The sequence below is a fragment of the Abramis brama genome, assembly GCF_963993115.1.
Source record: "Abramis brama genome assembly, chromosome: 7".
NCBI classification, from domain to species: Eukaryota; Metazoa; Chordata; class Actinopteri; order Cypriniformes; family Leuciscidae; genus Abramis; species Abramis brama.
The window spans coordinates 19104703-19121941 of NC_139969.1; the positions used below are offsets into that span (position 1 = coordinate 19104703).

Sequence of the window (17239 nt, forward strand, 5' to 3'; positions counted from 1 at the left end):
TTGGACCACACAATCTAACGTTCATACTAACAAGAGCTGATGAGGACACTAGTGAAACTTCAGAAATTATTTCACTTGAGGGCTCTTAACCAAGACCTCATGCAATATTCAAATGCATGTTCTTAGCCTCCTGCAATCAGTCATTTTAATTATATATATATATATATATATATATTTTTTTTTTTTTTTTTTTTCACAACAAAAACTCAAGGTGAAGAAGGGAAATTGTAATCTCTGTATCAATATAATGGGTGTATTCTTCACCACTGGATGAAACGCTTTTTGGTTCATAGATGTTGTTCTTGTAAACAGGTGTGCTGTGGAACTTGTCCTCTTGCGATGCTCTGAAGATGCCCATAATTCAGGATGCTCTGGCAGTGCTGACCAACACGGTCATTATTCCTCACTCGGGCTGGGACACATCACCCCACCAGGACGACCGCAAGCTGCACCTGCATTCCTCACAGGTGCTCCGCAATGCTACTGGGTGCCTCAGGTACAGCTCCTAATTAATGTCAATCTAAAGTATTTATTCAAAATATATTTTTTTCATTTATATACAGGCACAGTTTAAGAGGCTTAATCTTCACTTAGAAGCAATTCATTGTTTTATTAGGTGATTATTCAAGTAAGAATTATGCAAATATTATGTAAATTTCCATCTTTCAAAATGATATGATGAATTTGTGTGCCTTCAGAAATGTCACAGTATATTGGGGTCTCAGTGAGCAAAAGTACATAGCTGGATAATGGCTCTGTGCTTCTGTGTGTCAACCAAACACATTTGTGAATTAGCTTTGAGGCTTTTCTTGGAGCCCTTCAACTGATAACTTAAGTTAATTGATTTGAATAAATAGATTCAGTTGCTTTTGATGAATTTGGCTGGTCTCACACTCTGTGCATAAAACCATTTTGTGATGGAGCTCGTTCTGCCACTTTACTAGGATTATATTCTGGCCAGGATTGATCTGATTCAACAATAGGATTCTGTCCACTGTGACTGTGGACCTGGTGGCATGCCAAAACCTTGCCCATGTCCAATTCTCTTTTGCCTGTCTATTCTGTCAATATGTTTGACTGCTGTATGTTGTGGCTTTGTCATTTTTATCTATGTGATGGTCACATTATTTGCACGTTTAAGCTTTTCCATCGTAATGCTGTTGATATTGTGTTGATTATCTTAATATCATATTTTCCAGTTGCTTTCTATATTTTGCTTACTAAACGGAAATGTGCATTTTGATATCACTTAAGCTAGAGCTCGCTGGAAACATCAAAAAATCTGCAGATACTTTCGGAGTGCAGAAACTTTTTTACTTTAAAACTCAGCTTGACATTAACAACACTTTACATTTATAGCACACACTATATGCATATACTGTGCTCTCTCCCTTTACGCATCAGCGTTCAGGTCTGAAGCAGCGGGATTGTAGAAAGTGCTGAGTCACTCTTGGATGGCTGGACTAAGCTCCCTACGCCCAGCGTGATAATTAATCCTCTTCATGGATGGCTGAGGAACTAGAAGTCTGATTGAATATTTAATGGTTGGACACAGTTGCCACACCACCTGCAGCTGCCTGAGACACACAGATCTCTTAGAAGCTTCTTGGAGAGAGAGAGAGAGAGAGGACAGGATGTGGTCTTTGATTTCTCACAAGCACCTTCTCAGATCAGACTTCCTGATTCAGGTCTCCCGAGGCTCCAGCTCTTGGGATTCTAGGCTTGTTGCTTTGAGGCATGTTGCTGGTGATTCATAAAGCTGATGTGAAATTTTTCTTTGTTAAATTACTTTCTCGTATCACAGAGTTGACTTCTCAGAAAGCATTGAAACAGTGCTATCCAAATATTGTTCTGTGTGAAAAGAACTTGAGGGGGAAAAGTGAGTTTTTACTCATTTCCATGAAAAGCTTATTGATGTTGAAGACCACTTTGCTTGGTTTAGTATTGACTTGAAGCTCAGAACTGCAAAAACATAATCAATGGTGTCGATAATACAAAATGCGTGACATTGTATGCATGTGTGCGTTCTTGTGTTCTCTACAGGAATGTGAGCTCAGCCGGAGAAGAAGCCCGCCGCAGGATGAGAGAGTGTGAGGGTCTGACTGATGCGCTGCTTTATGTCATCCAGACAGCCCTGGGCACCAGTGAGATCGACAGCAAGGTTTGACCTTTTCCTCCCCTGCCTTTCTACCGAAGTTTTATGCATTCAACGGAGCACCACAGAGAGTTCTATCAGGTTTAGTTGAGTGTTTTTCGCTCCCCAACCATTTTCAACACAGCACTAGAGTACTTCTTCACTGTTAAATGTTAGATGAGATTGAAAACACAATGCAGAATATGCACAAATTCCTCAGTGAAAAAAGCCAGTTCTGCTGAAAAAAGGCCCGTCTAGACCAGCTTAGTCTCGGACGGCACACCCACGGTCCGTTCACTCACCATCTGATGAATTTCGCTCACAAAACTAGAAATCACTTTCCCTAATCTGGGATGCAATTCCCAAAAGCCAACTATGGCTGCAAGTGACCAACATAGTTAAGCGATTATGTGTTTCCCAAGACCATAGTTCCAACAAACATTCAGCAATGCAAGTTTTGTGGTTGGATCTAGAGCTCTCAACCTGTAGTTCGAAGCATAGTTTTTTGTTCACCTTTATTTATACAGCGCTTTAATACATTTTGTTTCAAAGCAGCTTTACAGTGATAACAGGAAAATAATTCAACAAGTTTGTCTTGGCTGTACAGCAGATCTAGAAGAAAATAGTGTCAGTTCTCCTCTGGCCAACGAACAAACAGTATATGTTTATGATTCAAGCAGCATTACAGGTCAGAAGTCAGATTGAATAGGTAATCAGAAATGTTAATATGACACATTTCTGATTGGCTGACTATCCGTAGCTTTTAGAAGTGAGTGCACATACGTTTTTTTTATCAGTCTGCCTGTAAATACAGATTCACAAGGCATCGGAGTAAAACAATGATTACTTTTGAGTATGAAATACTCAATAAATAATTGGATTTTCCAAAGTTTGACAAGTTAATGGCAATCTTTGAACAATATTCAGTTAAGCCATTAATTCAGTTTTGAGTTTTGTTTAAGGCTCTTAATAGCAAGTTAACTCGTCCTCTAGTTAACTGAGCAGAACTTTATATTACAGTTTATGTCTGTGATAAAGGCTGAATTTTTTCCTTTTGGATGGGCAGGAATTCTGATCACAAAGTATATTTAATTTTTTCTGATGTTTTCTAAACAGCCGTTCATCGAGACTGCAGGACGCAGATTTAAACAAGTTGTTTACATGCTGTTTAATATTATTGTGGTATAATATTTCAGATAAACCCATCCTTAAATCTTCCATGATGATTTAGCTACATCACTACACTGGTCAAGCAGGTTTGCCTGCAGAAATATGTTTTAACCAGCTTGTGCAGTTTACAGTCTAGCATAGCCCACCTAAATCTAATTAAAAACTATTTTGGATGCTTTTAAACAGGGTCCAAACCAGTAGTTTTTTTTTTTTTTTTTTTTCAGCAGGGGCAATATTGTATCAGACAGACAGTTTAGGTTTAGTTTCAGCTCCTTTAATTGCTTTTACCACCAACAATTTTGTACAAAACAAGCTGCAGTTGCTATTAAGAGAGGTTTATGGTAATTATGCAGATAAAGTAATGCAGTGACACACCTCTCTATTTTGAGTCCATGTTTTGTTTGATTTTCAAGGGGTCTCTGTTACCAGCATAATACTTTGTGAGAACAAGTTTGAATGAGGAAAAAAAAAGAGTGTCACACTTTAATCCCTCTGAAAGCATTTACAAGATCAAAGTCGTCCTCTTTGTTTTTCCTGCCTCACTGCTCATCACAATAGGATTAGTTCTCCAGTTCTCCACTGGAGTCCGTCCAAAAGACTAATCTAACAAGAGACTATTAAGAGTTCAGAGCACAAAAATGCACAGCCTTCACAAAGAAGACAGATTGTCTTGCAAATAGAAAAAGACATTTCGATATTTACTGTGTCAAGTAAAGTCAAACTTCTGGAGGTGTGTTAAAGGTGTGTTCTGGAGGTGTTTTAATCTGTAAACTCCCCCCCCCCACTCTTTGCGCGTCAAACGTGCCCCCTTCTAGACCATCGAGAACTGCGTGTGCATTCTGCGGAACCTGTCGTACAGGTTGGCGGCAGAGACGTCTCAGGGGCAGCAGATGGGATCGGAGGAACTGGACGGGGTTCTGTGCACCGATGCCAGCGGGAAGGATGCAGAGAGCTCCGGCTGCTGGGGCAAGAAGAAGAAGAAAAAGAAGAGCCACGATCAGGTGGGCCGGGGTTTTTATCCCTGCAGCTGCTGGCAATTAGCATCACTTAGCAGCATTCGTGTACGGGTCGCCTGCGTCGACACTCGTCCTCCTCCAGTGCATAATTACGTATTTTCCAGGCTGATTTCATTTAGTTTCTGAAAACAGATGAAGATAGGGGCATCGGGAGTGTTTGTTCAGCATTTGCATGGGATGAATAGCGAGGTAAAAGGTGGCATTACTTTGCATTGTGCCTTTTAAATAACTAAATTGTCTGTGAGTCATCTGTTCCTTTAACAACGATGCAAATGCACATCTGGCTGTGTGACAGTTTGCCTGTCTATTCAATTGCTCTGTATCTTAAACAATCTCCTTAGTGAGCGTTATCTTCACAAATTTCACTAGTACACAACAAAAGTACAGTGTTATTTCCCTTTGCCTTGGCCACTTTAATTATCTTGGAGTGCCTTGTAAATACTATAGTTTATGTATAATCATTTCGTACAGTGGTATGATCATCTTATCTCATCAGTGCACATGTCTCATTGAGCTGTTGTGCTAAAGCATGCAATATACATTAAGCTTGAGTCACATAACATTACCCAGTCCTGTTTCCCTCTCTTCTCCCCATCATTGCCTGATGCCTGATGTCTTTACAAATAAAAGTGGACAAAAATAAAATCGCATCTGGCACTTTCCATGAATAGGGTACAATTTGGGGTCCTATTACACTTTGGCACAAAATCCCATGTTTTTTGTTGTGAAACACTCTCCATCCTCTTTAAATAATGATTTTTGTCCTGTCCCATCTGCACTGTATCTAGCAAGTAAAATCATACAACAGTGTCATAATTTTTGCTGAACTGATATCCAGTTCATTGTTGTAAAAACACACTAATGTTTAAAAGCTTGGGGTCAGTAAGATATTTTTAAAGTAATTAATACTTTTATTCAGCAAGGATGCATTAAATTGGTCAAAAGTGACAGAAATATGTTGTAATGTCTTTACTATTTCAAATAAATGCCATTTTTTTGGACTTTCTATTCATCACAGAATCTAGAAAAAATAATAATCACAGTTTCCACAAAAATGTTAAGCAACACACATTGATAATAATAAGAAATGTTTCATGAGCAGCAAATCAGCATATTATAATGATTTCTGAAGATTCATGACACTGAAGACATTTCAAAAATATGCTGAAATAGAAGACAGTTATTTTAAATTATAATCATATTTAAACTTTTTTAATAAGTATTATTTGTTTTGATAAAAAAAAAAAACAACAACCATTTTTAAGCTTTGTCCCACTGTTTGTGCTCAACTCTTTTACCATTTTTTTTTGAGAAATACAAGTTTGTCAGTAATTACTACCCAACCTATGGTCCCAAACTTATGTGTCCCTGCCATGTGACAATTAAAAACCCTGTTACCCTTTCTGGTATAAAGTTTTATTTTTATTTATTGCTTATTTAATATTTATTGCTATAAAATCACAAAAATCTGATTTTTTGAAGAACTTCATTCAGACATGTCATATATTGCTAACAGAGTTGCAAAACCACATAGAAAATAAAACAACTAAATCACAGTTGATGATCAATATTTTCTGGAGGTTGAGCACCTACTTTCTTTGACCATTCTTTTTTGGTTCAAGCTCTATTTTGTACCTTATTTGTGGAAGGTTTCTGTACATGATGTCTTTCTCAGTAGTACCACTTACAGATATTTTGTCTCGTGTAATGACACTTGCGTCTTTGCTTTCAGTGGGATGGTGTTGGGCCTTTCCCAGACTCCAGTGATCCTCCAAAGGGACTACAGATGCTGTGGCACCCGTCCATAGTTAAACCATACCTCACTCTGCTGTCTGAGTGCTCGAACCCGGACACACTGGAGGGAGCGGCTGGGGCTCTACAGAACCTGGCAGCGGGTAGCTGGAAGGTAGGCCCCACCTTAAAACCTGTGAGTAGCCCTGCACCTGAAGAGCCACGAACCAACCAGACTGTCTCTGGCACACACACCACCATTATGAATGACTGACACAAATACACATTCATACCTCAAGGTCATGGAGTTAGAGAACATGATGAACTTTATCAAGAACAAAGTCTCTTTTGAGAGTACACAAACCGTGTAAGATATCTTCAAATGGATACAACGTAAGAAAAGAGCTGAATTCTCTCTCAAAGTCTTGAAAGTGTAGACAGTGACTCAAATATTCTGTCGAATTCTGCACTTCAAATCTTCTGATTCTCCTCATTCAAATCTCCTCATTTTCTGCTCATTTGTTACAGAAAAGGGAAAACAAACAGTGGTGTGACATTATGCAAAGTTGACACAAATCTCATTTGAACGCATCTTTTCGGTTGATGTATTGATAATCATTTTGCGGCACTTTTTTGTCCGTTTTCTGTGCCTGTAGTGGTCGGTGTACATCCGTGCTGCTGTTCGGAAAGAGAAAGGGCTGCCCATTCTGGTGGAGTTGCTGAGAATAGACAATGACCGGGTGGTGTGTGCTGTGGCCACAGCTCTCCGAAACATGGCCCTTGATGTCAGGAACAAGGAGCTCATAGGTAGGTTCGGGACATGAAAGTGTATTTGCCTCAAGCTAACATTTTCTCTTTGACTTCAGCAGAGCCGAATGCCGCAGAGGTATGTGTACTCCTAAATTACTTTTAAGGCAGAGGCCTTTCAAGATCTATTTCTTTTTGTGTGTAAGTGTGTGTATTTGTTATGTGTGTATCAGTGTAGCGTTTCTAGTCAGGTATTGCAGTGAGACGAGGTGGCATTGTTTGAAAGGCTGCTCACGCCACTAACAGACTATTGATCTTTTTAATAGTTTGTGTATTCTGATGGGCCCCCTTGTCTCCATGGCAACCGCTCGCACTCTTTCAGTCTGGTCTCGGCCCTAAGTGATTTCGAAGGCGTGTGAATCTCTTATGGAATATAGGGCAAGAGGAACGGCGTAAAATGTACAAATGTCGAGACTCGGAATACTGCGGGTTCTTTGCGGAATACTGCGGGTTCTTTGTGGATAGAACTGTTCAAATGTCCTCCATTATTTAAGGAGATCAGTAATGAAATGGGCAAAGCTGCAAGTGCACATGGGAACCTTTCTTTCATGTAACTTCAATGCATACCGGTTGAAAGCAGTTTTGTAGCACAGGTTGTTGCAGAGAGAATTAGCTTCCCAGTGGGAATGGGTATTTCGCGGTCACGTTAAGTGTAAGCGAGCTGCTGGGTATATCGGACGCTTTGGCATTTCCAATGCTGCAGTTGTTACAGCCTTGAGGTTCAGCACATTTAAAAAGAGCTTTGCGTGCCCACGGTAGAATCTGAATTCAAAATCTGCATCTCTGAAAAGGCTTCTGGTTGTCACACCTCCTCTCTGACTTTTCTTTTCTGTTCATCTCATCCACGCAACCCAAAGGCAAGTATGCCATGAGGGATCTGGTCCATCGGCTACCGGGCGGCAACAATAACAACAGCACCGGCACCAGCAAGAGCATGTCCGATGACACCATTACAGCGATCTGCTGCGCTCTGCATGAAGTCATCACCAAGAACATGGAGAACACCAAGGCCCTTCGTGACGCCGGCGGCATTGAGAAACTCATCGGCATTGCCCGCAGCAAAGGAGACAAGTTAGTATCTTGGTGCTCTGTAAAATTATCATGATCAATAGGCAAACCAGATTTTACCCTATTATATCCTACAGAATTACTGTAGGCATATTTAAATGGACAGAAAATTAGCTGATAAAGGAAGAGGACATGCTGGACTGGATTGTTTATTATGAATAATGAAAACTTGTGACAGTGTGAAAAACAGCACTTGCCTTAAAGGAAGCCAAGCCTCCTCTCAGGAGATATTAGGATAGATGGAAGTCCAGTAACTCTATTGGTTTTTGTGAGCTATTGTACTGGATCAGTTTACTCTGAAAGTGCATTGCAAGATAATGTTTCCTTTTAGTTCTTATGGTTAACATTCAATGCCATTGAAAAGATTTTTTTTAAAAATAAATTAATACTTTTATTCAGCAAGGATGTTTTAAAGTGATCAAAAGTGACAGTTAATACATTTCTAATGTTACAAAAAGATTTCTATTTCAAATAAATGCTGTTCTTTTTTTCTGAATTCTGAAAAAATGCAACATGGTTTTCACGTAAATATTAAGTAGCACAGCTGTTTTCAACATTACTAATAATAAGAAATATTTTTTGAGCACCAAATCAGCATATTCGAATGATTTCTGAAGGATTGTGTGGCACTGAAGACTGGAGAAATGGTGCTGAAAATTCAGCTTTGCCATCACAAGAATATTTTTAAATATATTAAAACAGACATGTATTTTTAATCAAATAAATGTAGCCTTGGAGACTAAGAGACTTCTTTCAAAAGTTTTACAGACCCAAAAGTTTTGAACAATAATGTAATTTAAATGAATCTCCTTGGCATTTACTGTAGATGTTATTGTGTTTATCATTCTCTTTTTTTTTTTGAGTTTTTGTGCCTTTGAATACATCATCAGTAGAGAAATCTTTTCACAAATTGATCTGAACTCAAACGCATTTTCACTGAGATATTTATAATCTATGTCTAGCCAGCAGATGAATACACTGTTTGTTTATATTGCTGAGATGTTTTTTTTTTTTTTTTTGAAAAAAGTTTATTTATTGTAATACAGGGTTTTATTAAGTTAGTTTGCACAAAATGCAAAATAATAATACTCATAATAATGAAGCAATCCATTATACTAGAAGACCCAGAAATGGATTCGAAACCAAACATTGTATTGTTTATATTATTGCAGATAAGGCTATGTATTGTATCCATTTTCTCTTCTATGTTTCCCTGCAGACACACACCGAAGGTGGTGAAAGCAGCTTCTCAAGTCCTCAACAGCATGTGGCAGTACAGAGATTTGCGAAGCCTCTATAAGAAGGTAATGAATTCTGAAGAACTCACTGTTCTCACATCTATTACATTTGCACCTATATACTTTTGAATAGGCATCAGAGGAGAGAGAGGCTTTTTACTGCCTAGTGGTGTAGCTGTAGCATCTAACTGTAGGCGCTAACTGGCCCATTCTGACCACTTGGTGTATCTAAATTATTTTAAAGGAATTCAATTTTGCATGAAAATATATATATATATATTTTTTTTTCATCTGTGTCTGTCACATACTTGAAAAAAGGAGGTTTTGATGAGTGTTGCTTCAGGATGAATCAATGATCATGTTCTTCTTATTTTTATGACAGGATGGCTATTCTCAGTATCACTTCATTGGCTCTTCATCTACAATTGAGAGAGACAGACAACGACCCTATTCCTCCTCTCGCACCCCATCTATCTCTCCTGTGCGGACTTCGCCCAATAATCGATCAGGTGAGAGACGCTCCACGTTTCTCCATTTTGACAAAAAGTGATATCATTGATATTTCATTTGTCTTTATCTCCTTGTCGGGAGTAGATTAGAGGAATAAAAAAAGTACTTGGGATGATCAAAACTACTTCTTTTCTAAATCAGTTGGTTGCATAGCCAGTGTGTTGCTTCAACACCCTGTTCATGTTGCATGAACATCTAGTTAACTTATTATACATTATACAACATGCAATCAGTTTGTATAATAGGATGGTGTAAGGTGGACGGTGTGTATCAGGATGGAACAAAACACCAGGGTCTCGAGACACACAGAACTATTTAATAACCACAATTCTCAAGGTGCTCAAAAAAGGCATGACATTTGTCAGAGAGCACACTAAGTAAAGCATCTAAAACAAGTTGACCTCACTAATCAACTAGTCATTTGTTGGAGAATTAAGCTAAGCTACATTAATCCGGATAAATTTGAAAACGCCATTTTCGTTTCAAAACGCTTCACACTAGCGTTTCAAGCGTGTCCAAAAGTTTCTCATTCACATTGAAACATCAGAAAATGCTAAATTCACCTTACTGCACATGTGTAATACCTCATAAAAGCTCACTGAGAGGATACAGACGGAAAAGACATATTTAGCTCTAACAGACATTTAACGAGTTTGTTTGCCCATAAAATCTTTAAGATATTAGGTTAAACTTATTTGGCTTGCTGTCCACTGAAGAGGGGCTCGATGAAGCAGCTTCAACTCGAGCTCTGATATACCCCCCCAGTGGCTAAATGTAGGATATAATAATTGAAGGGCAAGGAACCTGAGATGAAGGTGGAGTTTGGGGAGGTGGAGGGATACTGGAACAGCTGATACTAGAGAGAGGTAAGCGGCTGCTTATATACTCAGGCTGTTGATTGAAAGATTAGATGGGCTCACTCCTCCCTAACTTACGTTTAGGAACTTCATCAAGTTTGCATGCTATTCTTCTGGCAGAATTATTTTATTTAGCAAAATATCTCATCATTCACTGATGCATCCAGGAAGCACTCAGTCACCATTATATGTTTGGTCTGCTCTCACAAACGCAACTGCTCTCATGTCTTGCCACAGGACAGCAACTGCGAGTAAATTTTCTGTCATCTTTGCTGGATTGCGATATGAAGAGTGTACAAAGTAACATATCTTTAGCAACAGTGTGAAAGTGAATAGCACATAACAGGCGCAACAGCGGCACAAACATGCATAACTATGGGCTTAATACGCGTCACATGACTAAACACGCGTCATCATTTTCAAATACCTCCGTTTTCACAGTCCACACTACAATACGAAAACGGCGTTTTCAAAATTATCCACTTGGGAAAGCATTTTCAAGAAGCACCGCAGGACAAAACCACCGTCTCAGTGTGGACGGAAGGCCAAAATGGAGAGACAAAGATGCGTTTTCAAACGAAAACATATTAGTGTGGACAAGGCCTTAGTCAACTAGTCAATCATAATGACTAATCCCAAAGTAGTACATTAAAAGGACAATAAAAAATGTGGCCATGCCGTTATGTGATCATAGAGGGAACAGAGCTGTCATGATCAGGGTACATCCTGATATTCTTCTATTTCCAGCTGATGGCAGGAAGGAGAATGCAGTACTGTCTGTCAGGGCGCCATGTGTATCCTAATTACACAGCACTACAGAAGAGTCTGTTCTGCTTAATTAACACACTTTGTTTAGCAGGCACTGTCTGTTCTCTAGTTGTTTCAAATATCAAAGATTATTTAGTAGATTCTGCTTTTGCACTCATTTTATGTTTAATAGTGTTACATCATTTCCAGTCTGTGAGAAATCTGTATTTACAATTCATGTTCATGCTCATTATGTTTATTCAGGGCAACCTGAATATTAAGTGCTTATAATGTCCTCACGTATCATGGGAAAAACAAAGAGGGGGCATATTTATTCTCCCTGCTGCTTGGGAGGGTGTGGTGGGGAACTATCCCAAATGAGAATCTCACAATCTCAAGTTATAATTGTCAGGGAAATTTAAATAAGTACATTTGCAAGTAAGATGGCCATCCAGAGGAATAGACTGTGTCCCGACTGACAAAGTCATGCTGAAAAGAGCAAGAGCACTGAATCTGTCCCCAAGAGCCGATTCATTAACATCCAAATAATTAAATAGATAATGGCACATAAGTAACTTTTTTTCCTGATATAATAAAATTATTTTGTTGTAAAAGAATCTTTTCTTTTAATAGCTCAGGACATTATTGGGGGGTTTCTTCAACTGTGTGCACTTGTATATCCCAAGGGTTTTATTAAGATTTAATTTGACTTTTTGTTATACTGTATGAAGGTCACATTAAAACTCTGGAAACTTTTTATTATTATTAATTTTTGATACTTTTCAAAAGCCTTTTATGTATAAAGTAAACGTTATTGTTTTACCCTTTCCTGACTTGAAAATTATATGAAAAACCATCACAAAAATACTAATTGTTACATTAAAAAAAGAAAAGAATAAATACTGAAAAACCATCTCAGTATTTATTGGGTGAATTATAGCAATTTTTACTGAAATTACGGCAGTTATGTTGTATTTTGTGTCGTCACATTTTCTCTGCAACAAATGTATATATTTATAATATAAAACATCATAATTTAATGTCATTAAACTGTGATTCGTGTTTTCACTTTGAATGTGTTCATATAATATTTTAAGTTAATCCCTTTTATAAAGTGTTTTTATGAAGTGTTTTACATTCTATAAATCACATCTCCTGACAGAAAGCTTTTCTGAACACAAAAGTGACTAGAAAGGTGAAATAAATGATTGCCGAAGGAACAAGTAAGAAGCCCAGACAAAACCAATCAATTACCTGGCCAATTCCATTTAGCAATTAGGAGCAGAACACTGACGCTTGTTTGCCTCAAAAGGCAACAAGAGAATTGCTTCATTACAGTAAATGAGTTTTTTATGTAAAATAAAAGATCCCTTGATGGAATGAGATCTTATTGTACTTTCAAATGCGTCAAGACACTTTCTTCTGAACAAACAGGTTGTTTTCCCCCCTCACTCATTATCGGTTGACTTGCCGTGTTTTTTAGCAAGTGCCCCCACCTCCCCTCGAGAAATGATGAGCTTGAAGGAGAGGAAGATAGACTATGAGACAACTGGAACCAATTCTGGTTACCATGGAAACAAGGGCGAGCACACCTCCAGAAAAGATGCGATGGCAGGTAAGGCCGCAGTTTGGAGTCCTCCAGCGAGAGTTTAAAGCTTTCATATAACCGCCATCAAATGACCGACAGAGTCGACAATGATTTTCAGGCAAACCGTCAAATATACCAATAACAAAGGCAATGAATTACACCCGAGTGCTGTAATTAGTACAGTATTAGTAACAGTGTAACACTTTTATTTCACAGAAAGATGTCTGATATCTCACCCTTGCAAGTCCTTTACCTCAACAAAAGTCATGAACTGCATTTCATATATCTGCTCACCTGTTTCAGGTAGAAAAGTCCTCTGAGAATCTTTATAATTCACTGTCTCCGCAGCTCAAATCTCAAGTGGAACATCTACACTGTTCAGAGGTGCTTACATGTCTCCTGGTGATGACATCAAACATAACCAGGTGAGGTCACCACAGATCACGCAGCATTGTAATAATACATACTGATATTTTGGTAATACTATACAATAAGGTCTCATTACTCAACGTTAGTTAATGTATCAGCTAACATTAACCAACAATGAGCAATACGATTCTTACAATATTTATTCATCTTTGCTAACATTAGTTAGTAAAAATACAACTGTTCATTGTTCGTTAGCTCAGGTCCATTAAAAAATATTAACAGATACAACTTCTGATTTTAATGTATTAGTAAATATTGAAATTAACATTAACTAAGATTAATAAATGCTATTGTTTGTAGTATTGTTATTTCATGTTAACTAATATGTAGTTAACTAATGTAAAGAAACAGAACCTTATTGTAATGTTTTACTGATATTTTCATGTCAAAAAAGGGGGTAGAAACAACAACAATGTACTCACTCAGTCAGGAACTGTTACATATATATATATATATATATGTTTTAATAACTATATAATAATATTAAAATAAAATAGATCTATATATATAGCCAGCTAATTTGATTTTTTCAGTGTGGATGAAGTACTTGAGTCTTTTTGATTGCATTGTGGGGGTACCGAAGACACAAAAAAGAATGTTGGGAAACACTGGTTTACATGAAGCACCTTTTATATAACTTTATTACACAGCAGCAAGGAATGTTCTTGATTTGAATTGTAAATTATATTCTTAGTTTCTGAACTAGCGCATAACACATTTATGTCACTTCCCAAAACAGCCCTCACGCTCTCATTATTTCCGTCAGGTCTCCGCTCAAGGCAACCCTCCAGAGGCCTACCCTCCCTTCCAGACTCCCCCAGGAGCCAACTTCGAGGAGCCGTACTACGAGGACCAAGCGCATAAACGCCCCCAACCTGCGGCCGACGGCACCATGCACCTGGGACTGAAGTCCACGGGGAACTACGTGGACTTTTATTCGGCATCCCGCCCGTACAGTGAACTCAACTACGAGACGAGCCACTACCCTGCCTCGCCAGACTCGTGGGTGTAGAGGCACAGAGGCAGGCTGGAGGCTGGCCTACGAACACCATACACTGAGACCAGCCCAGCATGTGCATGAACACTAGTAGACATCTCACACACGTAAACCTTCAGTTCGGTTCACTGCTCGCACCACAGTGGGCTGCCACTCGGCCAGTGAGCGAGGTTGGGAAAGTGCTTGACGAGAGAGGATTTTAGAGAAGCTCGAGGAATGCGTTTTACCGAATGGACCACTTGAACTTTGGTGTTTTTCGAAGCAGTGGAGGGAATCGAAATGTAAACAGGAAAGTGGAAGATACTGTATGTGGCGCAGAGATGGGACAGTTACGTGAAGCACAAGAAATCGACATTCGACACAAGCTAAGGAAGTAGTTTTCACAAATTATTTTGGACATTTCTTTATGTTAAACCATGCTTTTATGGAGTGCTCTGTTACACTCTTAGCCTTTGTATATTTTATTTTGTTTCTTTTTATTATTTGCTTGTTTTTGTACCTCCTTTTTAACTTCTTAAGTCTGGTGTAAAGTACTTGTTGTATATTACAGATGTAGATACAAGGTGCATTGTGTATATTACGCAAAGACTACTGTGTCCTCCCATGTGGCTCAATATATCATTTTATTTTCCTGTATTTTAAAAGAGAGAGGAAAAATACACTCAACTGAACTCCAGCGTCCTGTTCTATGGGTAAGAAAAGCATATAATTCAGAGGTGTCGTTTGCTCTAATGTGTTTTTTCCCCGTTTTTCTATGAGGAAATACAGAAATAATAACTGACGACAGAGCATCACTGCCTGGACAGGGTTTCCACCAATAACAAGAACATTTTCAGGCCTATCTGTCAGTTTGTTTTCTTTTTTCCCCAACTGTACTGACATGAAGACTGGTCATTCCTCAAGCCGTCGAGTGATCTGTGCTAAGTTATGTGCCAAATGTGGTAATCCCTGACCCAAGGGGTGCTGTAGATCTGCCGTTTAAGTTACATTTAACGACAAGTCACTGGTTCTATCGACGCCTGTTTGTAAATGCTTTTTTTTTTTTTTTTTAAATGTGTTTCAACAGTATTCACACTGTAACGAAAAACGGAGGGACACGGTCTTTTACAGCTACTTCCCCTCCAAAGATGTACAATTAGTTGACGCTGTGTTGTAAAATAGACATTTGCAAAATCTGCTTTTTTTCTTCCGGAAAAATCAGTGGTTCTTAAGCTCATCGTAGACATATCTGTCAATAGAATATGGATATATATTATATAATTACAAAATATATATATACTTTTTATGTGCAGATGTGGATGTCACCTAACGCAGAAACATTGCAAGGAAAAAATGCTAGTTAAAAAAAAAAGCATAGGGTTTTGTTCACTTTAATTTCTAACCAGATGTTGACCTCCTGTTGTCATGTTGCTGTTTCAAAGAGGTGAGACCAGGGCTCAGTGAGGGCAGATGTGAGAAAGCTTCTAATATTGACTTGAAAAGGTGTTAAAACAATGCTCTAACATTTTTTGGCCTATGTTGCTACCTTTTATTAATGCCTTTTGAATGTTTCATGTCCTTAGTAAAATGGATGCCACTAAAATGAATAGCTTTGATCTAGAAGGAGAGCTGTGCGTATAGACACGCCTCTTGATTTTCATTTTTTTTCTCTCTTAGGTAATTGCCTATACCTAATCTCAGGTCATCTTATTGCAGGAGAAGATGGGTGATCATTCCTCTGTTGACTGAATGGAGAACAAAGAATGACACTACCCTATAATTTTTTGGTGATTTTTCCAACCTTAAACTTCAAATCTGGCGGATTTAAGGAAGGTATGAAGCAAGCCCTGGTCTTCCCTTCATGTCAATTTACACTTAGAGGTAATTGTCAGATGCAAGGATTAAGGATGATCCCCAAACTCACATATCTTCAGCACCATCGATAGTGAACGTCTGAGAACAAGCAAAATATCTGTGAAAAAGTAGACATATCAGACAACCTGTATTGAAGATGTAAGTAAAACTTTTTTTTTTTTTCTGTTGCTAGACAAAGTGTTTGAGAGAATTGTGAACCTTTTTAATGCCAGGTTGCAACTGCTATATAAACTAATGGAGAATCACTGTTTTGTGATTTATTTCGTCTGTGTCTGAGTTATTTCTATCCTATATTGAGGTTTTCTTAGGGCAGATCTGACATTGGCATGCACTATATTGCCATATTTGTTTTAAAATACACTTGTATTACATCCAAACCACTTTTTATCTAGAATGATGCTTTCAACACTTTAACAGAACTGATTGTTCCGTGTATTTTGTAGGCTATTGATTTAGTCAACAGCATTTATTTTGTTCCAGACATCAGCATTAACACATAAGAGATTTCTGTTACCTTGTACAGGCGTGACTTTTCAATTTATTGTATTTTTGATAGAATTCCTAGATAGCTATCAGAGGCCAGGCGGGCAAGCTGCGAGCTCCTGTTAGGGTTTCATCACGACTGTTTCATTACCATTTTCCCCACAGAGAAGCATTTTGACATTGACAGGGTATGTGCTTCTCACTTTGTCCTGAGAACCACTCTGCAGTATAAAAAAGTGTGGCAGGTGCTAAACGACATCTCATGCCTACAGCTCTGAAACACCAAGCCCTTCACGTCCATTCATTTCAATTTCATCAATGCTAATGCGTAATAGAGCATTAATCCATCTACAGTTCAATTTGATGCATAAAAATGTGGTGATGCTGTGAACTGAGTGTTGAATTTTATTGCTAATGTAAGTGTGTAAGAACGTGTCGTTAGATACGAATATTAAAGAAATGCATTTTGAGAGCTGAAATGGCTCTCAATGTCTGGATTGTGTGTTTTGAGAACATGAAGCCTTACCTTGACTGACTAGAATGTAGGCCTAATACTGACCCCTGTTGGAAGTTTACTGCCACTCTGCATTGCTGGTACAGGTGCACCCCT

General features: G+C 38.4%; 1 protein-coding gene across 2 annotated transcripts in view; it reads left to right on the forward strand.

Annotated features, from left to right (window-relative positions):
- The window catches only part of ctnnd2b (catenin (cadherin-associated protein), delta 2b), a 74543-nt gene extending 59559 nt beyond the window's left edge, over nt 1–14984 (forward strand). The window contains exons 13-23 of one of the 2 annotated variants that reach the window (XM_084120919.1): nt 313–496; nt 2044–2161; nt 4120–4305; nt 6053–6247; nt 6708–6858; nt 7716–7929; nt 9146–9230; nt 9547–9673; nt 12762–12893; nt 13215–13291; nt 14062–14984. In XM_084120919.1, coding sequence (XP_083977045.1) covers nt 313–496; nt 2044–2161; nt 4120–4305; nt 6053–6247; nt 6708–6858; nt 7716–7929; nt 9146–9230; nt 9547–9673; nt 12762–12893; nt 13215–13291; nt 14062–14307 — 1715 coding nt within the window. In that variant the 3' untranslated portion in view covers nt 14308–14984. The remainder of the gene's footprint in view (nt 1–312; nt 497–2043; nt 2162–4119; nt 4306–6052; nt 6248–6707; nt 6859–7715; nt 7930–9145; nt 9231–9546; nt 9674–12761; nt 12894–13214; nt 13292–14061) is intronic. The other variant, XM_084120920.1, reaches the window with a different exon arrangement.
- The last annotated feature ends 2255 nt before the right edge of the window (nt 14985–17239 follow it).